Source organism: Brassica napus, chromosome C9, assembly GCF_020379485.1.
Source record: "Brassica napus cultivar Da-Ae chromosome C9, Da-Ae, whole genome shotgun sequence".
NCBI classification, from domain to species: Eukaryota; Viridiplantae; Streptophyta; class Magnoliopsida; order Brassicales; family Brassicaceae; genus Brassica; species Brassica napus.
In genome coordinates this window covers 11,663,800-11,687,361 of record NC_063452.1, presented here as the reverse complement: position 1 = coordinate 11,687,361, position 23,562 = coordinate 11,663,800, and the positions used below count along the sequence as shown (strand labels likewise).

At 31.0% G+C, this 23,562-nt stretch overlaps 2 protein-coding genes across 4 annotated transcripts; one reads left to right on the top strand and one right to left on the bottom strand.

The window, feature by feature from the left end:
* The first annotated feature begins 5,641 nt into the window (after nt 1-5,641).
* LOC106363785 lies at nt 5,642-6,577 on the top strand. Its single transcript, XM_013803472.1, has one exon. It carries the CDS (start codon nt 5,642-5,644, stop codon nt 6,575-6,577), a length of 936 nt encoding a protein of 311 aa, XP_013658926.1.
* Nucleotides 6,578-20,831: 14,254 nt separating this feature from the next.
* On the bottom strand, nt 20,832-22,477 carry LOC125575190. 3 transcript variants are annotated; one of them, XM_048769981.1, is made up of 5 exons: nt 22,412-22,477; nt 22,153-22,238; nt 21,771-22,080; nt 21,570-21,697; nt 20,832-21,475 (listed from the first exon to the last, which is right to left on the bottom strand). In XM_048769981.1, exons 2-5 carry the CDS (start codon nt 22,216-22,218, stop codon nt 20,981-20,983), a joined length of 999 nt encoding a protein of 332 aa, XP_048625938.1. In that variant the 5' UTR covers nt 22,219-22,238; nt 22,412-22,477; the 3' UTR covers nt 20,832-20,980. The 3 variants fall into 3 exon arrangements, with proteins under 3 accessions (XP_048625938.1, XP_048625937.1, XP_048625936.1); XM_048769980.1 differs by having other exon boundaries at nt 22,314-22,473; XM_048769979.1 differs by having other exon boundaries at nt 22,153-22,284; nt 22,412-22,446.
* Nucleotides 22,478-23,562: the final 1,085 nt, after the last annotated feature.

Sequence of the window (23,562 nt, the reverse complement as noted above, 5' to 3'; positions counted from 1 at the left end):
CAACCGACCGCGGCCCACAGTCCTTCGGGTCACCGCGCGACAGCCCACAGTCCTTCGGGTCACTGCCACATTACACCGTCGTGTAATCACTCAGCCATAGGCCATGACCCCGTCTATCTGAGTCTTCCCGATCCAGCGAATAAGGGGTTTCCTTGAACCCGCTGAATACGAGGGCGAGGAAACACTAGTCCACCCCAAAACATGCCTAGCATGGGCGGGTTTCGCACCTACTGTCGGCATAACACACACTCGACACAATTATCCCTAGGAAAGACCTAAGGGACAAGACTCTAACCTAAAACTAAACAACTCAACCAGTTAGTCACTCCCTTACCAAGAGATGACTAACCTCAATCAACAAGATTAATTAAACGAGCAAGCATTTAATTAAATCAACTCAATCAATCTACTCAATCAAACCGTTACCCAGATAGTTCGGCCTCCTGCTACGACACTATCTTTAAAGATAACGGGAACCTGCACTCAATCATATCAACACGCAAGAATAGAAAACATGATGCATCCTAGCCCTAGTCCTAGTCAGGTTATCAACTCAGTCTTAATTCCATTCATCTCAGCTTAGCCCTTGCTAAACTGAGTCCAGTTCCATAAATAAATAACCCTAAGGACTCTTCCATTCAATAGAGTGATCATTCCAATCTATATGCTACTCGATCTACCCTAAATTCCAAATGGAATTCACACAAAACCAACTCACAGTGTTCTAGGCGAGAATCAGCTGGTTGATCGGAGAGGACTTGGCCAAAACCCAAGGGACGACTTGAATGGAGTGGACTGGACTGATCTCGACTTGGACTGATCTTGACTTGGAAAGAACCTCGGCTTCACCATGAAGAAACTGACAGGCCTCGACAAACTGATCTTGACTCGGACAGAACCTCCTTTAACTTCTGGACAGTTCTTCGGACTTCCCGGCGGAGTATCGAGCAGAACTTCGACTGATATGAACCCGTAGAACTGAACTAACTCCGGACAGCATCTCCACTTGATCATAAAAGGAACTGAGTGGCCTGGATGAATTCAGTTGGACAGAACCGTCCCTAGGCGCTGACTCGAAATCAGTAGAGAACTGACCTCGAAAACTCTCTAAAATTCTCGAAATAGCTCGGAATCACTTCCTTTCCTTTTCTACTTCTCTCTCACGTTTTTAACTTGGTTTGGACAGGTCTGGATGTGAAGAAATGAGCTGGGGTCGTGGGGTATTTATAGGAGACGCCAGCCAATCAGCTTCAGGTTGGTGGCAGCCCGTGTGTCGCTTCGCATGGCTCCGGACGCATGCGCGGCGGCACCTCGTGCTCCACATGTCAGGCTGCATGTCCAGGACACATGCAGGACGCCACCACTCCTCCCACATGTCAGGATGCATGCCTGGAGTGCATGCAAGAAGCCACACCAGTACATACATGTCGATCAGCATGCTTCGGTTTCATGCGCGGAGACACCTCGTGCTTGGTCGATCCACCTCGTGCTTCTACATGTCAGGCTGCATGTACAGCTTCCATGCACGGCGACACCTCGAGCTTCTGGAGACACTCAGCTTGTTAGATGCTTGACACCACGTTCTGAACCCATGCAACGAGCCACCTCGGGCTTCTCGGTCGGTTTACGCGATTTTTTACCCTTCCGGCAAATTTCTGACCCGTGATCAATCCCGAATATTTTTTCGCTCCCGTTCTGATGCTCTAAATATTTTTAATAGACTCCAGATGAATTCTGATATCCTGTAAAAATATTTCCCGAGCCTCCGGCTTCCTCGAAGAATTCCATAATACCGAAATTAGGATTTTCGCCCAATTTCAGGTTTTCCCGTCGTGCTTCGATCCCGTCGTGCTTGCTTCCCGTCGTGCTTAATTCCCGTCCTGCTTCCAACTTATGATGTCTCCAAAATAATATTTTACTGATATGAAGATTTTCCGAGAAAACTTCGTGATGAAGAAACGTCGGTCTTCAAAAACGTCGGTCTTCAAAAACGTCGAGCTTCTAAACTGTCGTGCTTCCAAAATTGTTATGCTTCCAAAACGTCCGTCTGATCAATCTAAGACATCTTCTAACTATGGTCGAGCAACTTATTCGACTCATAGTTCACCCATGATCACTTCTTCGACCACCTCGTTCTTCGAAATTTCCCGATCGATCTTTACCGCCCACGATTCGACCACCACAAAGACACTCGACCATTCTCTTTTTTTTTTTTTTTTTTTAACGGGTTTCTACACAGACCCTCTGGGAAAACTTCTACAGCGGGAAGAACCACTAGCCTAAGTGGAACGGGATCAAAGAAAAGAAAGGTGCATGCCATTCAAAACTCCCCAAGAATTAGAAAACCGAGCACCTCCAGGACTACCCAAAACAACAGGAAGGTCCCGAAACCACCGGCACGAAAGCCTACTACAGTAACAACAGACGGAGAATCTGAAGCGCAAGAGACAGAGACATCAAAGGTAGCTAGTAGGAGAGGAGGCGCCAAGTCCCCAAGAGCGAGGGCAAGAGATGCGGATTTTCACAATCCGCCACCGTCTCTTCCTTAAAGATACTGAGCTGGAACTGTTGTGGGTTGGGGAATCCTACAACAATCCAAAGATTAAGGGCCCTTAAGAAAAGTTTGGACCTTGATATCATCTTCCTCATGGAAACAAAAAATCCCCCGGAGTTTGTTATGTCAAAGTTAGATCCGTTAAACTTCGTTTCAAGTTATCATGTTCCACCTCATAGTCCGATAGGAGGAGGACTTACCCTATTCTAGAACCCCTCCGTAGAGCTCTCTGTTGTATCATCTTGTGACAATTTTATTGACATTGAGATCATCTATAAAAAGAAACGTTTTCATGCGACTTTCACTTATGGAGCCCCTGAACATCAAAACAGAAGATTAGTGATGCAGAAGCATACGAATATTTCGCAGAGTAGAGACAGCCCTTGGTTTTTGACTGGTGATTTCAATGATATCGTTGATAATAGCGAAAAGGAAGGCGGACCAGTTCGAGCAGAAGGAACCTTTGTGGACTTCCGTACGTTCATGTAAACTTGTGATTTGTTTGACCTGAGACACTCAGGGAATTCTTTGTCGTGGAGAGGCGTTAGATACACTCACATTGTGCTATACCGGCTTGACAGAGCTCTCTCCAACAGCCTTTGGGCAGAGCAATTCCCGTCAGGCAGGTGCTCGTATCTGGAGTTCGAGGGGTCTGACCATCTCCCGCTGATATCGTATTTCGAACCAGATACAAAGCAAAGAAGGGGCCTTTTCCGGTACGATAGGCGCCTCTGAAAAAATGAAGAAGTTAGGAAACTCATAGCAGTGGCATAGTTATCTAACAGAGAATATGTGGAACACAAGATAGCAGCATGCCGAAGAGCCATTTCGAAATGGAACCGCGAACATTATGAAAATTGTCAGGCAGCGATAAGAAAGGAGAAGCTACGCTTAGAGAAAGCAATGTCTGATCTGACTAGAGCTGAAGAAGAAATAACATTGATCAACATGGCTTTAAAGAAAGCGTATAAGGAGGAAGATGCTTACTTAAGACAGAGGAGCATGACGCTTTGGTTGGCTCTAGTAGACATGAACACTGGGTTTTTCCATGCCACAACCAAGGTCCGAAGAGCCATCAACAAGTGTTCAGTTATAGAAAACACAGAAGGAGATGCAGTCTATGAAGAACCAGAAATTATTGAGGTTATTACGAAGTACTTCTCTAATCTGTTCTCGGTAAATAATTCAGACCCATCCAACATCGTGGAGGAAGCCCTAAGAAAATCCATCTCTCCAGAAGATAGGGATGCGTTGACAGTTATACCCACGGCAAAGGAAATCAAAGAAGCCCTTTTCTTGATCCACCCAGATAAGGCCCCAGGGCCCGACGGCGTCTCGGCAGGTTTTTTCAGGATAAACTGGGCCACGGTTGGACCCACCATCATAGCTGAAATTACGGAGTTCTTCAAAGATGGATCTCTCCCACAGAACATCAACCATACCCACCTGCGCCTAATACCGAAGATCACAACACCAAAGACAGTGGCAGACTATAGACTGATAGCTTTGACTAACGTCTATTACAAGATTATTTCTAAGATCATCACGAGATGACTGCAACCGGTACTGGTCTCCATCATCTCCGAAAGTAAATCTGCTTTCATGCCAAACATAGCGATTACAGACAACATAATGATAACCCACAAGACTCTCCATTTTCTAAAGAGATCGGGATCTACAAAGCATTGCTCAATGGCTGTGAAAACATACATGATCAAAGCTTATGATAGGCTAGAGTGGAAGTTCATTGAGGCGGTGCTCCGGAGGCTGGGATTCCATGAGAAGTTTTGCGGCTGGGTTATGAGTTGCATAACGACGGTGACATACTCTGTCTTATTCAACGGCGAGGTCCAAGGAGTGATCTACCCAACTCGAGGCATCCGCCAGGGAGACCCGCTGTCCCCTTACATCTTCATACTTTGTAGCGAGGTATTATCGGGCTTATGCACTTAGGCGCAGCGACGAGGTTCACTGGCAGGGGTTCGGGTCGCAAGAGCTAACCCAAGAATAAATCACTTACTATTCGCATATGACACGATGTTCTTCGCCAAAACGACCGTCAGTAGTGTCAATGCACTAAAGGAAGTCTTGAAAAAATATGAAGCTGCATTCGGTCAAATGATCAACACAGAGAAATCTGCGATAACTTTCTCCAAAAAGGCGCCAGCTGAAGTGAGAGAAAGGGTTAAAGCATGCCTTGGTATTGCTAAGGAAGGAGGGGTAGGAAAGTATTTAGGCTTACCAGAGCACTTTGGGAGGAGGAAGAGAGACCTTTTCACCTCGATTGTGGATCGCATACGGCAAAAAGCGGCAAGCTGGAGTACTCGCAGGCTCTCGGCCGGAGGAAAACTTACCATGTTATAGTCAGTCCTACTACCAATTCCCTCCTTCTCTATGATGGTCTTTAAACTGCCAAAAGGCCTCACCGATAGGATACAATCAGCCTTCACGGGATACTGGTGGGATGATAACCCGGAGACGAGGAAGATGTGCTGGAACTCTTGGTCGCGAGTTGCTAAACCGAAATCGGAAGGAGGGCTAGGAGTGAGAGACGTTGAGGCTTTCAATGATGCTCTACTTGCTAAGCAGGGGTGACGGATTTTAAATAATCCAGATGGTTTACTTGCCAAAGTGATGACAGGAAAATATTGTACCACTTCCTCGTTCCTGGCTGTGCCGGCTTCAAGCTCATGCTCACATGGATGGAGAAGCATCCTATGCGGAAGAGACCTCCTACTGCAGAACATGGATAAATCTATAGGAAATGGAGAGAGCACAAAGATTTCGGAGGAACCGTGGCTTTCACTTGATGTACCAACTAGACCGTTTGGCCCGCCGAACCTCTCTTCAAAGGACCTTAAAGTCTCAGACTTGTTAACCCAATCAACAGGAGTTTGGGACCGAGACAAAGTGGATATGCTGCTCCCCTATGAAGCTCATAAAATCCTTCTCCTTAAACCAAGCAGAACAGAAGGTTCAGATAAGCATTGTTGGTTAGCTACTAAAAATGGTGAATATTCTACAAAGACTGGTTATTATTCAGCCCTGAAGCAGCTACAACTCGAACAAACTCCTCCCCCTTAACCGATGCTATGTGACTGGATGGAAGACATTTGGCTGATCCCCATCCCACCCAAGATAAGAGTTTTTCTTTGGAATATAGTACAACGCGCTCTACCGTTGGGAGAGACTCTAGCTTCAAGAGGTATCTCAACAACGAGCTTCGCTTGCACCCATTGTGGAGATAGAGAGACGGCGAACCATCTATTCTTGACTTGTCCTTTTGCGAGACAGGTTTGGAACCAGACCCCGATCCATAATGTGATAAACATAATTGATTCTGCAGATTTTCAAGGAGCCCTCAAAGACTCAAAGAAGACCATGAACCTTCCTCCTACAGGAATGAGAATGGGATCTCTTTTTCCATGGATATGCTGGAACATATGGATTGCTAGGAACCATAAGATATTTCAGAACAGGTATTTTGAGGCGAAGGAGGTCCTCTCGAAAGCGGTTGCGGACGCACTGGAATGGCAAACAGCTCAGGAGCAGCCAATCACTAGCTTGGCCACTGAGCAGAACACAATTGCTCAACCCCCTCCTCCCCAAGCGAACCCAGATATCATCACGGTGAACACAAATGCAGCTTGGAAGGAATCAGAACAGAAAGCTGGGTTGGCTTGGCTGTTCTCGGATAACACATGCATGATCCTGGTGCAGGGAACCTCGCTGGAACTCTACGTCCCCTCCCCGTTAGTGGCAGAGGGCTTGGCGATAAGAGAAGCATTACTCCAAGCGCAAGCTCTTGGTTTCAACAAACTAAGTATCAAATCAGACGCTCAGATCATCATCAGAGCTATCAATAGGAGAGACCCAATCAAGGAACTTTGTGGAATCCTTGAGGATATCCTAAACTTGTCTTGTTACCTCTCTGTTTCCTCTTTCAATTTTATTTCTCGCAAAGACAATATGATCGTTGATGCTCTTGCTAAGAGAGTATTAGTTGAGACAATCGTTGTGTAACCTTCTTTTATTAAATGAAGTTGCCTTTCAAAAAAAAAAGTATGCTATACAATTTTGGAAAACTCAGCTTTCTTATATTTTATTTGGTAAATGCTTTCCTATAATTTATAACAGAAAACATCCATAGCAGTTTAACATTTTGATTTTGCAATTTATGCGGTGTCCAGTGAATAGAAAAGACCTTTACCGGTAATAGACTGCATTTTCTATCGATGTGTTGTACCATTCTTCTTTGCTTTTCGGATGCTTTGAAACACACCTCTTCCTTGATGTTTCTTATCTATTTTTTAAAAATAAAGTTGCTTTTGGTAAATATTATTTCAAACAAAAGGAAATATTTAATTATTTTAAACATTTTATTACTTCTAAAAATGAGCATGACTATTTTATACTATGTTTTGTATTTTATCGATAATTAAAATAAAATTAAATAATCTATGTTTCATTTAACTTTTTATAAATTGATTAGGTTTAAAGTGTTATATAAAATTGACTATCTTAATTATTTTGTTTTCAAAAATATTTTGTTAGAATTCTAAGAGGCATATATATTTTGGTCTGCAAAAAATATATAAATAGTTAGATTTTAGTTGTCTCATATTATATTTTATATTCTGTCATTGTTTCATTTTCATTCCAACAAATATAACACTCATATGTTAAAAAAAAATTTACTAAATAAATGATATTCATTCAAATATGAAAAATACTCAAGTAATTCAATATATATATATTATTTTTAAATATTTATAATATTGGTGCAAACATATCAATTCAAACAAGGGGATAAATCAGTCACAATATCAACATTATTTATTCAAAAATATCTAAATAAAATTTTAAAATTATATATTAAATTGTGTTGCCTTCAAAAGACATATACACTAGGTGAATAAGACATATTATTAGGTTAATATCAATCACAAACTGAAAGCTATTATCTTAATTATTGATAGAAATATATTTAAGATTGCTCTACAATTTGTTTTTACATATATTATATCATCTATCTTTATAGGAATACAATAAATTTCATTATGATTTATTGAGAAAATGGCTTTGATTAGGTACTTTTATATTCATTCAAACTAAAAAAATACTTAAATGCACCATATTAATATTTTGTTTCCAAATATTTGAAATACTAACAAAAATATTTCAAAGAAAATAAGTCTCTCACAATATGAACATATAATTTATAATGCTTATTTTAATTTCTATTTAAAATTACATAGAAAATAATCAAAAATCATTATATTTATGAAGACTCTGATATATTATTGATATCAAATAGTTGTACTTCCATAATCCATACCAAATGTAATGAATTTTATTTTAATACACTGATAAAAAACAGTTTTAATATTAAAAAAAGAAAAACAGACCTGCTGAAATAAGAAAATATTTGAAAATATTATAAATAGGTGTTCTTATTAGTGAACAAGAGGTTCATTTTTTATTATGTTTTATATTTCACTATATAGCATAAAAAAATATTTATTATAGTTTATATTGTATAATTTATATTAACTCTTATATTGTAATTTGGATATATTTTTTTTTCATCAACATATACTGATTCATACTGACTCTGTGAACCAAACTGGTAGCTTTTCATCCATGTGAACGACGAAAGACGGTTATTTTCTTACACTGCGTGCTAAACTATCTGCCTTCGAATTATCCATCTGATGTACATGAATGATCTCTAAGTTTAGGAAACTTGATTTCAAAATTTTAATGTCTTCCAAATACATTCAAACGCTGGCAATTTTTTTGGTTCCTAAACCATTTTCACCAATTGAAAACAATCTGTTGCAAACGTGATCTGAAACTCTGACGCAAATTTCTCATACACTCCCATTGCCCATATTAGTGCCTCCACTTCCGCATAAAGATGGGGGAAGTTTTCCTAACATTTTTTGTTCCCATCAATCCATCAAACCTTCTAATGTGATATACTAATTTTATCCTGAATAAAGTTCTTTGTCTTTCCACGATCCATATGTAAAACACCACCGTTGTGGCATAGATAGTAGATTGCTAACCTCTACGGGAATAAAATATTAATTATATTGCATTTTTCCTTCGTTTTTAAAAACACTTTTCATTCTGGATAGAGGCTGGCCATTGCCTATCATATGTCTTAATCCTTTAGCCAAAATATATCTGCTATAGGTAATGTTTATCTAGGCCAAAAAAAAAGATCTGAATCTAACGTAACTGGAAAGAAAAAAACCGTTAGGAAAATACCTATTCTTCATAAAACGGCTAAGAAGAGAAAATTGTTCCGATAGGATTTTCAAGTTTGTTTGACCAGAAGAGCTTAATTGAAGAATTCAATGTCCTTGAAATCCATTTTTTCTAGAGCTTTTGGAACACATAACTCGTCCCATCTAAATCAGTAAATTTTACCTTTGTCCTCATTTGATTTCCACCAAAAAACCGCTATAACTGAAGTAAAATGAAAATTCTATCGTCACAAGAATTATCATAAATTGTGATAATAACCTGCAATTTCATTTCACTCTGCGCCTATTTTTAATTATATTTGATCATATGGTTGGATAACAGAGCAAATAATGGTACTTGATATATTTGTGGTCATGTATTATAAGTTTAATATTTTATATTATTTTTATTACATATATACTATTATCTCGATAGTTTGATTAATTAATATAATATAGTTAAAAATATAAGATTTTTTTGTAAAATAAAAATATAAGAATTTTTTGACTACATTTTGTTAACTGATTTTATAAATACAAGGGTATATGTTTGCATTAACATAAATTTATGAAATACGATATGATACAGTTTATAAATTAATATCATACTTTTTAGAATATGCAATAGTGGTATCTAATATATAGAAAAATATATCAAATATGAGTTGGAAAAATATATCAGACAAAATGTAAGTAGGATATATGCCTAGGTTATTGAAAGTACATATGAGTTTTCTAATTGCGATAAACATTAATATACGAATCTTTTTTGTTGCAAAATATTAAATAAAATAATTCATTCATAAGTTATTACTTCTAAAGGTTGATCCTATATAAAATGCAATTGTAATATTTGTAATTCTTATAATAAAGAAAATATTTAATTTGGATTGTGAGAAAAGACGAAGTGTTACATTTCAATATACTTAACACGATTACAACTTAAAATGAAATTTTAATATATAAAGAATATTTTGACTGTATTTTTCAAAAAAAGAAGAATATTTTAACTGTATAGTAAACGCACTCGAAATTAAAAACTTTGAACTTTGATCGTGGACAAGAATAAATTTTGGCGAATAAATTAAAAAGAAGAGGAGAATGACATGCTCGTTTACAAGATCTGTGACAAGTGCCAGAAAGTAACCTTTTTATTTATTGTGATCCAGAACTCAACAATCGCTATGCATTTTCAAGACTTACATTGACCTTGTGTTCATGAACTCTCCTCCAGCTGAATCCGAAACTTCACGGCAAACTCCATCTGTTCACGTGAATTGAGAATCAAATCAATTAACATAACCGGATTTTTGTATTTAGTTATTACTTACTAGAGGGGTAGAAGTCATATTCTATTTCTATTTCTTTGGATATATAAATAAAACTTCGAGCATTTATTATTTTTGTTTCTGTCATCTTACAGTTTACTATTTATAATAGGTAATAAACCGCGGAAAGTGATTATTAGTTTCGTTATTTATAATAAAAATACATTAAGTCTGTTTAATCTGGATATTGGTTCGGTTTTAAGTTATTTTTTGATTTTTAATCTCCTAAAATATAACTATTATTTTAAATTAATATTTATTTTGGTTTATTCGGTTAGAATGTTCGATTTTTTAGTTTTTTCGGTAAAAACCAAAAATTACTATTATTTATTTATTATCATGTTATGAATTTTAGATAGTCGTCATGTCGGACCAATGGTTTCATATAATAGTTTGTAAACGTATAATAGTTCAAGAAAAAGAAAAGAAAATTATTAAGACAAATCATTTCACTACCATTTGGTCAGTAGTGAAAGAAGCATTAAGAAAAAAATATTTTAACTTAAAAAAAATAGATACTTCAGTTGTGATAAATACTTAGTCACAAGGTGCTCACATCAAGGTGCACATGTATGTTTATGTAAAATTATATAAAAATAGTTGACAAATATATAAAGATATTGTTAATTAATATTAAATGACATTTTTGTTCAAAATAATACATGAAAGATAAAATTAAAATTAATTAAAAATTAAAAAGGCCTTGACATAAGTGAATTTTTTTATATAAAGAAAAATAAATTGTATCCGTAAATAGAGGTGGGCACATATCGAATATCCGGGTATTTGGAGGTATTCACGTCGATTCAATCTTTAGCCATCTGGATAGTCGGTGACTCTGATATCCGAAATAATTTAGAATTTTAAAGAATATTCGATTTGATTCGTAGATAAAATAAAATTTTAAAAATAATTGAAAATTTTAATAATCACATTTTATTACTAAAATAAAATATTATTTAAATTTTTAATTTTTAATACCTAATATAATAAATTTAATTCATAAAAATATTGTAAAACTTATATAAACTATAATATATATATAATATATATATATATATATATATATATAATTCTGTACTTATATGTATATATGCATATAACAGATCGAATTAGATATTCGTTCCTAAAAATATAGGTATTTGTGATTTTTTATTTATTTTGTATTTTACTATTTGATTTGCTTCGTAGAGTTACAGATATCCATATTTTTTAGTTCAAATCAAAATGGATAACGAATCAAATCAAAATTTATAAATATTTTGCCCAACTTTATCCGCAAACAATATATATATATATATATATAATTTAGCTTTTGATTCGTTATTTGTTTTGATTTGAACCGGAAAATCCAAAGTTTTATTGGAACCATGCATGTGAGTTTTGTATTAAAAATACAAAATATATAATGTGAACATATTTATGAATATAGTGTGAACACGTTAGCATATTTATTATCAAATCATTGTGAAATTTTTACGTGTTTATTATAGTGTAAATGCATTTATTACGATGTTTTTCTTTTAATATATAAGAGATTTGTTTGTTATGACTATTTTATGACACATCAGTCATTATAAAGATAATTGGTATGGAACGGATCGTATAAGATTTCGTTGATGCTTTAAAATTTTCAACTACTAGAAAGAAGAAATTATTATAGTTCAGTTTGGTATTTGTGATGAAGACACCCACAAATGCTTTGGCCTAAAATTATATCAAATAATATCCGAAAGGCATGGACTACGTAGATTACGTAAAATCGAATAGAACTTTTCGCTAGTGCCTTAATTAAACACTAAACCTTGATATATGCACTCGCGCATATATTATTTTTAATTTCATATAAATAAATATTTATTTATAAGTAATAACTAGATCTCGATTTGTGCAGATTTTTGTTTTATTTTTATATAAACATTTTGTTTTCAATTCTAAATTGATATATATTATAATATATATGTGTTTATCAATTTTTAAAACATAATAAGTTTACGATATATTTTTTCATTGAATAGATTATTTCAAACTTTCACATGTATTTGTATCTTCTTCTATATATATATTTTTGAATTATTATTTCGTTATTAAAAACGTAACTATATATATAAAGATTAGTAAAATATTGTTTTATTGTCATATTTAAAGATATTGTAATATTTCACAAATTTAGAAAGTTTTTAAAAATTAAACTTTTCGCTTCATAGATTTATATTCTCGAGTAAATAATTAAACATTTAGTTTTTGTTTAATTTTTTTTTAAAAAATATATAGTTTAAAATTTGTTTTCATTGGTTTAAGGTAGTAAAGATTAATCATTGTTACATAATATGATTTTTGTTATTTAAAAACAATCTTTATAATTTTAAAAGTTAACATAGACAAATATTTAAATAATTAACATATGAATGTATAGTATTACAACATTAAATTATATCTATTTAATTGATACTATCTATAAATCTAATGGATCATTTATTGTTTAAATCCAATTATTGATAGCCCAATAAAATTTTTTGGTAGGTCCAAAATTTAAGTGATAAGATTAGAGATTAAATTTAACATGACTTTCTAGATCCGTTTTTTAAAAAAAATCACACATGAATCAAAGTTGTGACTTCTAGTTTAATATATAAGATGTATATTTTATAATTTATCCGTATTGTATAATTATTTAATATCACATTTTTAAACACAATAATTTATAGTTCATATTGAGTAATTTTATTTTGTCTTGTTTACCGTCAACTGTACCATTCATATTTTTAAAATATGATATGTATATTCACACAAATGTATTTTTATTATTTTATGAATCAAAATTTTATGAATGTAAATAAAATTGTTTTACATACTATTTGAAATCTTGTGCTGTATATTTTATAATCTTCAACATTAATCAGTTTACATCGGACTATTATTTATATGAAATATACATAGAATAATATTAATTTATATTTTATTTATATATTGTATAAATTATTGTTTTAAAAATTAAGTATGTTTTATGGTTTTAAATTCATAAAAAGATAGTAAATGCTAAATGTTAGAATTATATAATTTTAATGGCATTAAAATGTAATTAAGTAGTTGTTTTACTTTAGGATCAATTTAGAAAATGATTTACTGAATTACGAAAAGACAAAATATATTTAAATATAGGTTCAATAATTGTTCAGTGGTATTTTGTGTAAATAAGTTGTAAAGTTAAGGGGCATTTGTATTTCTCTTTGACAATATAAATATCCTTCTGTTTCAAAATGATTTATATTTTTTAAAAATAATTTTTTTTTTCACATTTTAAATAAATTTTGATTGACTAATAATGGTAAATTGTAAGTTTTAAATAAATTAATTGTGTTCAATAAATTTGATTCACTAAAAATGTGAGAAATAGCTAGTCATAAAAATAATAAATTTATAATCAAAATTTAAAATACTTTCATATATATATAAATTCTAAAATATACATTTTAATGAAAAAATATTTGTCAATTATTAACGCAATGCACATTTAAGACCATTTATAATGGTCTTTTATTTTGAAGGAAAACATTTTAGAAAGGGAAATTCATTTTTCGATAAGACATATTTTAATTGAAAAAGTGAATTTATGAATAGCATTTCCTGAAATTGGAAATATTATTCAGAAACTCATCGGACTTTTTTATTTGTAAATTGCTTCTGTAATTTTATATAGTTTTGTTTTGTATATAAAAAGATTCGATATTTGTGTTTTATGTTTTAAGAACATTATTAGTAATTTACATAATACAATTACAAAATTTATATAAATAATTTTTTTATTTATTTTAGAACTAAATTTATGTATTTAAGAAAGATACATTTAAAAAAATTGGGTTAAATTTGTAAATTTTTAAAATAACAACTATTATTAAAATGTATAACAAGTATTAATAATATGATATAATTAAAAAATATCTTTTGAAAAAAAATAAAAAAAATTTTTAGTTCAAAACATAAATTTATTTTGAATTTACTTCGTTTTGAGGGGAAATACTTAGTTTTGAGGGGAAATACGATGTAATAGTTGCAGATACCCTAACTATACACAATATCTACTCAATTAAAAAACTTAGTGACCCATTGTTAAAAGTTGGATCCAACAATTAATGGCAATAATACATGCATCCATCATTTTCGAACATAACCACTCCTTTATATAATTTTCCAAAGTAACCACTATTCCTTAATAGCTTTAGTTTATCCTTCACACGCCTAACAAACTAAAGTAACCTCTATTTATATCTAATTTCCTTTTTTACAATTTTTTTCCTACTAATTGGGACCATTATTTACTATCAGTTAAATTAGCAACTAATATATTTTTCTAGACTTTACCACCATATTATCGATAGCTAATAATATGTAACCTTAATACCATATTTAATAATCGATTGTATCTTAATAATATGGAGCATATCTATTTTTTTAATTATTTATCCAATAAAACAAGAACATTTCAGGAATCAAATCAATTATTCTAAAATCAATTTGAAATTTGGTCATCTAACTCCTTAATCCCGTAAGATATGCCCTCATATTTTGCAACATTTTTTTTAACTAAAAAGTTTTTCCTTCCCCACAATCGTTTTTATCGTCATCCTCTTATAAAAATATTGAAAGAACAGGGAAACAGTTACAAAACCCTTTAAAATTGGACCATGGATTTTGATTTACGCATTTATAATTTCTATACAAATTAATATGTGTAATATTATGTGTATAGTGTAGTAATGATGTAATTATAATTATATACAAAATTAAGTAATCCCAATTTATGAAAAAAATTGCAGTTATTTAATCTGTCTATTTAATTATTGTTTTACTAGATGATGACCCGCACATTTGTGCGGACTAATATATATCCAAATAAATCAAATTTTAACATAATTTTTAATTTTAATTTGATTTATTTAATTAATTTCAGTTGAAGATATAATTTACTTTATTTACTACAACACAACATAGATAAAATGTTTTGATACTTACAAAAATTTTCATTTATTCTATCACCAAACTACACATATAAAAGTATCATCATCATAATAATATAATAAAATTTTATTAATACTGTAACTAACATAAAAGATAAATCTATAAAACCTATCCCCTCTTCATTAAAAATTTAGTCGCATTTTATATGAATTTCTTTTTATCGGAGTTTGTAGTGACACATATTAACAAAATCTACAATGATTAAAAACATATTTCAATTTAACTAAAATTTTATAAATTAAAAATAATAATTATATATGTCTACAAAAAGCTGTTTTGTAAAAAAAATAAAATAACGGCTAAAGATTGCATTCTTTAGACTCATATTTTTTATTGGTAAGATAATTCGATGATATAAATTAGAAACAAACGTCATTTAAAAACAACTAATACAAACATCAACCGATTTTATATAACTAAAATAAACATAAGATGAAACTATAAAATTATTGCTAAAATTTGATAATATTCGTTAATCATAATTATCCCTGAATATAATGTGAATATTTATTAAATAATCACTAAAATTGTTTTAAAACTAACAAGTTAAAAATTATTTATTAAAAATAATGACTCAGTCTAAATCATGAAATATGAAAAATAAGTTTTTCAAAATAATAAAACGTAAAACATAATCAAAATATCTTAAAATCATAGAGAACTTGATAAATTAACAAAACTAAAATTATCACCTAAAATTATTTATGACAAATAAAGAAATTTATCAATTAAAATTATTAAAAATATGACAAATAAATAAGTAATTTAAATATGAAAAGCATAACTAAAGCCAAATTAAAATTATCAAAATATAACAAATAAGTAAATTACCTAAGATTATGGAAAATAAGATACATAAGCAGTAAAATATGATAAATAATCAAAATTACCTCAAGTCATGTAAAATATGACAAGTAAGCAAAATCTCACTAAGAATTATTTATTCTAAATAATTAAAATTATGAATTAAAATTACTAAGAATATGAAATATATATAATTTAAACTGTGGAGAACATAACAAATAAAAAAAAATATTAAAACATAAAGAATAAATAAAATTTTTAAAATTGTGAAAAATAAGACAAATAAACAATAAACAATGACAAATAATCAAAATTAACTAAAATTATGGGGAAGATGACAACTAAGCAAAATCAATTCTCAAATAATGACTCAACCTAAATCATGAAATATGACGTATAAGTTTTTAAAAATAATAAAACATAAAATATAATCAAAATATCTTAAAATCATAGAGAACATGATAAATTAAAAGAACAAAATTTATCACCTAAAATTATATATGACAAATAAATAAATTTATCAAATATAATTATTAAAAATGTGACAAATAAATGAGTTAATTTAAATATGAAAAGCATAATAAAGAAGAAAAATAAAATTATCAAAACATGACAAATAAGTAAATTACCTAAAATTATGGTAAATAAGATACATAAGCAGTAAAAATGACAATAATTAAAATTCACCTAAAATTATGAAAAATATGACAAGTAAGCAAAATCTCACTTAGAATTATTTATTATAAATAAATAAAATTATAAATTAAAATTTCTAAGAATATGAAATATATATATATATATATATATATATATATATAAAATTTAAACTGTGGAGAGCATGACAAAAATTAAAATTATTAAAACATAAAGAATAAGTAAATTTCCTAAAATTATGAAAATTAAGACAAATAAACAATAAACAATGACAAATAATCCAAATTACCTAAAATTATGGAGAAGATGATACTACGCAAAATCACTTCTCAAATAATAGTATAGATTACTAAACAAAACTATATAAAGGGTTTGTTATGTTTAAAAAAATACTGTTTGAAAATTAAGTATCATATTAATGTGTTAAAAGGCTATGGTGTATAGTTTAATAATATAATAAATTTAATACAACTCTTTTTTTGTGTCAGCGAATTTAATACAATTATCAAAATACTTTACTAATCAATTTTTTTTTAAAACGCAAATATGATCACATATAAAAACACAAATATGATTACAAAGAAATACATATATGGTACAAAAAATACACAATTATATACTTACGAAACTTGATTTATCTAATATATTTACAAAAATTATCTGTTCTATTAAATTCATATCATACAAAAATATGATTATACAAACACACAAACATATAAATTATATTAGGTAAAAAATTTAAAACCAAAAAATATAGTTAACTACATTAATATGTAGCTAGTTTGGACTTTGATGAATGTCCATTAATCCATTACTTAAATTTGGTGATACGTTGACCTACAAAGTTTAAGAAAGTGCGAAATAAATGCAGAATAGTAGAATAATATTGGATGCTAATTGCTTCCACATTTGCACTCTGAATCACGTAACAATAATAATGTTACATCATCATATATCATGGATCACCGATAAATATAGTCAATGATAGATAATCCATAATGCCAATCATGCGGCTACATTACTAGCTGGTTGTGATTTATTTGGCACCATATGTTAATTCCAAGCTCAATCAATCGCTGGCAGTATTTACTATTTCATCACATGATATTTTTTTAGTTTATTAGCATTGTATAACTATAAACCATAGTGAATTTTTTAGTTTATCCGCATAATTGGTGTACATAAATCACTGGTTGGTAATCAGTTTAAAAGCCACGAGACAGTCACGCAACTATATATATTAACAAAGTAACGTAAAAAATGAACATGGGCATGATTAAGGGTATGACCGGTTTAAAAACAGCTGCTGCGGTTGCGGTTACGGAAGTTTGCGGATGCGAGTGGTTGCGGTTTCTAACGGTTTTACGAGATTTGTACGATTGGTTCTGCGGTTAGAAATTGGTGCGTTTGCGTAATACTTATGACTGGTTAACTACCAAATGTAGCAACAGTTAAATAATAAATTAATAATATTTACATTTTATATAATATAAAAATATCAAAAATCATAATATTATAATAAATATAAATATCATATCTAGAAAGTTATAGTTTTAAAATTTTAAAAATTTTATAGAAAATATTTTTATTTTAAAATTTTAGAATATTAATTAAAATATAATAGATATATTTAAGTATTTTTATAATTCTAATTTAAAATTTTTATTTGATATTTTTATCTTTGTATTTATATTATCTTTTAAAACAAATAAAAAAATGTATCATTCTGCAAACGCTAGCTGAAACCAGCTTTAAATTTATGAGGTTTAAAACGGTTTAGAACGGTTTAGAACGGTTTGAGTGATTGTTACAAAACGTCAACAGCCGCTATTAGCTGTGCGTTTGCGGCTGGTAGCAGTTTCAGTGATATTCAAATTTGAAATGCACGTGGACGCGTAGGGTAAACAATATGTGTCGGTCGGTTAATTCCGATTACAAAATTATTTCGATTGGATTTTACTGACCGACAACTATCCCGCGATCACCGATAACAAACTTGGAGAATTCGATGGTAGCCGTTCAATAAAAACGGTCCCACAATCGCGAGGTTCCATCGAACGTTTCATGTTCAGTGAGACAAAGAAGGGACTCGTGTCTAGTTAAGAAGGCGAGACGTTTCTTCTCATGTGCACACGTGCAAGCTGACAGACGATAGTGGTCCCCTACCACGTGAGCTTTGTGACGACTTCATTTGACAGAGCAACGTGGTGGTCTCCGGCGGCGCCTCACTTGACGTTAACGTTAACGTTAACGTTCACATTAACCCGTAAGGTTATTTTTTCGCTATAATCTTCAGTTTCGTTTTGACCCAAACAACAATGGGAACACATAATGTACAATAATAATAATATTCTATCTGCTTGCCACCGTTTCTAGTTTGACTAATACATGTCCAAATGTAAAAGGCTTATAAAAGAGTACTCAATGGTATGATTAATCCGGAGTTCTTAAGATGAGGTTTTTAGCGGAAGTTAAGAAACTATTTCTTAACTTCCGTTAAAAACTCCACTTTAAAAACTTCGGGTTTATTATGGTTTTAAACCATCTTTATCGCTAGTTTCCTAGCACAAATTTCCAAAATAAAAATAATGAAAAGTTATCAAAGAGAAAGGAGAAAGGTTCATAAATAACCAAGATAAGAAAGGGTTTCGAAAGATACTAATATATGTGTTAGTTAATCATTGATTTTACCTTTTAAAAGTAAATAAAAATTAAATAAATTATTATAATATTAGTATTTTTTTTTCTTTTTAGTAACTCCTACCGGTTTCTACCGTTAATCATGGCCTAAACCTTACAAATTCTCCAATTTAAAGGGGGTATTAGGATATGTGTATAATTTCATTCATGTTTATATATTACTTAAAACTATGATAAGACATGCGTCTTGCACATGTTGAATTTATTTGTATATATTATCGATAATTCTTTTTATATATTTGATCATTTTATTTATACATATATAATATTTTTTATTGTTATTATATAATTTCTTTCCGATCGATCGGATCAATTTTTATTAAAAATTGTTGAACAAAACTATAATTAATATATCATGGGTTGATCGGTTTGGACATTAAACAAATTATGACACAAAAATCTTATTTTTTCCATCGAACACATTCTTGAAAAAAATAAACAGTATTGTTTCCATAGTTGAATTACTTTGACATTTATCTTCCATATGGTTTTGAAAGGTTTCATATCAAACATCGAATTGATACATGTCATTTTAATGGTTTCCTTATTTTTGTATTTTAAAGTTGTTTAAAAAAAAATATAACATATAAGATTTTCTCATTTTTGTAATTTAAAGTCATTTTAAAAAATTCAAAATATAACATATAAAAAAAATTTAATTTTTTATTATAAGGTTAATGTGATTGTTTAATTTTTTATGAAGAAATATGCAAAAATTGTTATCAAATCTTTATTATTCATAATAATTAATTGTCATATATATGTTAATTATATTAGGTAATTATGTAACTTTTATTTAAGAAAAAAATACAAGCTTCTTATATTTTAGGTTAATATAATATTTTCTAGTAATTAGCTTTGGACCAACATTTTTTCAACTAATTCTTAAGATGCCTAAACTAAATTGACATCTTAATTAAGTGACACATAAGCATAATCACTTTTTAATTGGTACAAACTTAAAGCTACAATTTTTTTAACTGATTCTCAATTAATATACAAGAGATTAGATTATTTCCATATTAGATTAGATGTCCTTATGATAATAGGAGTTTACTTTACATATGGAATTTACTTTACATATCTTTCTCATGACCACTTCCAACGGAGTTTCTTTCCATTGGAGTTCTTAAAATATGTATTTATGTATATATATGTATGTATATATTATACATGTATAAGTATTTGTGGGGTTTATAATTTTTGTGGAATTCACAAACAAAAATTCTAAAAATCTTATTTTAAGAACTTTTGCCTATGTGGTTCCACAAAAATTGTGGATTCCACAAATATTTATACCTATATCTATATATAATACATATTTTAAGAGTTCCAATAGGAAGAAACTCCATTGGAGGTGCTCTAACAATGAAACAATGTATAACAATTATATTCTATCAGCTTGGCACCGTTTCTACTTTGACAATACATGCCCAAATGTAAAAGGCTTATAAAAGAGTAGTTAAGCCTATAAACAAGAAGCTCATCACACTCAGAAATAGTAAAGGCCCAAAAGTCTAAAGAGAACGTGGTTTGGTTTGCAATACATGAAGAAAACAGCATTCCACAAATTTTCTTACGAATTGGAGACAAATTCTCCGGGCATCTTGTACTAATGTATAGACTCCACGGAAACAAAAGAGAAAAAAAAAAGTAGAGTAAAGGCGCTAATCTTTCCAACCTTCTTTACTGAGTCGTCTAGGAGCAAGTCCTCTAGAAGAAACACTCGGTGTGAGTGGTAACACTGGAGTATTCGGCTGCTCTTCATCTCCATCGCCCCAATCATCTCCCCAGTTATTGTTCCATCCGTCATCACCCGTTTCCTGATCCGATTTTGATACCAATGGGGTGTTAGAGACTGGCAACTCCATGTCGAGCCTCTGGTATTTGCTTTTTCCCTGCGACTTGGTCCTGTAAACGTGGTAGATCACTGGGATGATGACAAGGGAGAGAACCAGGAAGGAAATCATGGCGATCACGATGAGTGTTCGCGAGCTGATGTTGAGTATTGAAGGGCGAGAAACAGCCACTGTACTGTCCTTTCCTGTATCATGTCCTGCAGCGGCCAAATCTTTTAGGTAAAGGCTGCAATGGCCACCATTACCAGAAGTGAGTACGATTGCGCTATCGTTGGACCCTCCCTTCTTAATAGAGACTTTCACCTGCCATAAAAAGCAAGATGTAAGAAGTCGCAATAGGTTTGACCGTCCATGGTTTTAAAGCTAAACCATACATATATAAAAGAGATGTAATAACCTTTGTGTCTTGGCTTTCAAGAAGCCGAACTTTATTGGTCTCTAAGCGGACGAAACTGGGAGCAGTTAAAGTAAGATCCAATACACTTTTGGCTTTGTTCTTAATCAGGAGAGAGAGATGAGGCGCATCTGCACATAGAAATGCAGTCTCAAAACCAGAATCTCTCTAGAATAAAAAAAGAGATGCAAGGAGGAGACTCACCATCATCACCAGGGACACGGAGACAAGCGAGAAACAGATGTTGCTCATCAGAACACATATAAGATGGATCACAGTCTTCACCTTGTTTCTTCCTTGAAGACGAGTTGCTCTTAGCTTCCTCCTCCTTACTGCTTTCACCTCCATCGCTTCCTCCTATACTCTTTTGACTCGTACTATCAATAGGCTTGGTCTCAGATCCACCCAATTGATGGGTGGTGTTAGTAGAATGATCTATACTCTTAGAATCAGTAACAATCTGAGATACACTTGTATCTGTCAAATTCGAGACAAGTTGTTCCTCTCCATCAACCTAATTTCAACAATCAATCATCAACCTCTGATTTCCCCCAAAAAAATCAAAATCGGAAAATCTAGGGGTTACCTTAGTACAAGTCCCCAAAAGTAAAGCTATAGAGAGAAACAACACGAAGAATTTATTCGCATCCATTTCAATGATCAAGATTCCATCTGGGATCCACAAAATCAAAGCTCTCTCTGTAAGTAAACATTCCATCTAAATACAAAGAAAAGGAATCAACTCACAAAAATTTGATATCTGTACGAATCGAATCGGAATGAAGCAAAGATTGGTTCGAGCTCGAAGAAGAAGAAGTGAGTCAGTCGCAGCAGAGACTACTAACCTTTCTACTTTAGACTCTTTAGTCGTTCCTTCCTCCAGCTAGTTTGGTATTGGTATGCTTAACCAATTTTAATTCTATACGGCACCGTTTTCGGAATTCTAAATGAGGACAACAAAATATCCAACATTGGGCCGTTTGGGTTTAGAATCCACCCTACACTATTAAGGCCTTATTTTCGATTTCACATTAACCACTCTTAATTTTTAACATATACTAATGCCCCCCATCTTGACAAAATATTCGTTTAAATTAACGGAAACTAGATTTTAACCCGCACGTCCGTGCGGATAATTTTTTATTTTATAAATATATTTGATATTATTACAAATGTTTTAAATATACAAATTTCATTTTATTATTATATATTGTGTAACTCATAATTTATTTTTATATTTCTTATTCGACATTATTAACATATTAACATATAGTGATTTGTTTCATACATTTTACTTTGTTATTTACTAATATATTTTCGAGTTAGGTCCAATAAAATAACAATATAAAATAATCAAATAGATTATCTCCTTTAAAATACGTTTTTTTCTTTAATTTATACATTTTTCTATAATACATTTTAAAATTGTATTTATTTATATTATAGAAAAGAAATATGTTTAAGAGAATTTATATTTACAAGTTGTGTTTAAAAAATGTACTTTAACATATATTATTTTAGTATTTAGCGGGATTGATAAGGAAAAACACTATTTTGTTTAAATAATATAGCCCTATTAATTTAGTAGATTATATATATATTAGCATATAACACATTATTTTAGTAAATTTTATTGATATATGATATTTTGGATGTTATGATATTGAGTTTTCTTTTTATTTTTAATTAAGATTTCAAAATATTAGATTGCTTTAATTTTTACAACATATATAGTTTTCTTTTTCTTGGTGCATTTCAAAAAGTTATTCTTTATTATCTATGATTTTATCTTTTGTAAAATTTGAAATATATCATTTTGTGTTTGAATATTTATTTTCAACATTTTATATTTTGTCAAGAAAATTTTAAAAAATTACACAACTATTTTTCAGTTTAGAAGATTACATGAATTTTGAATTTGTTTTTGTTACTACGTTACTACACTATCTTATAAATAAATATTTGAATTTTGGTAATATTTTCTATTTTCTTCTCA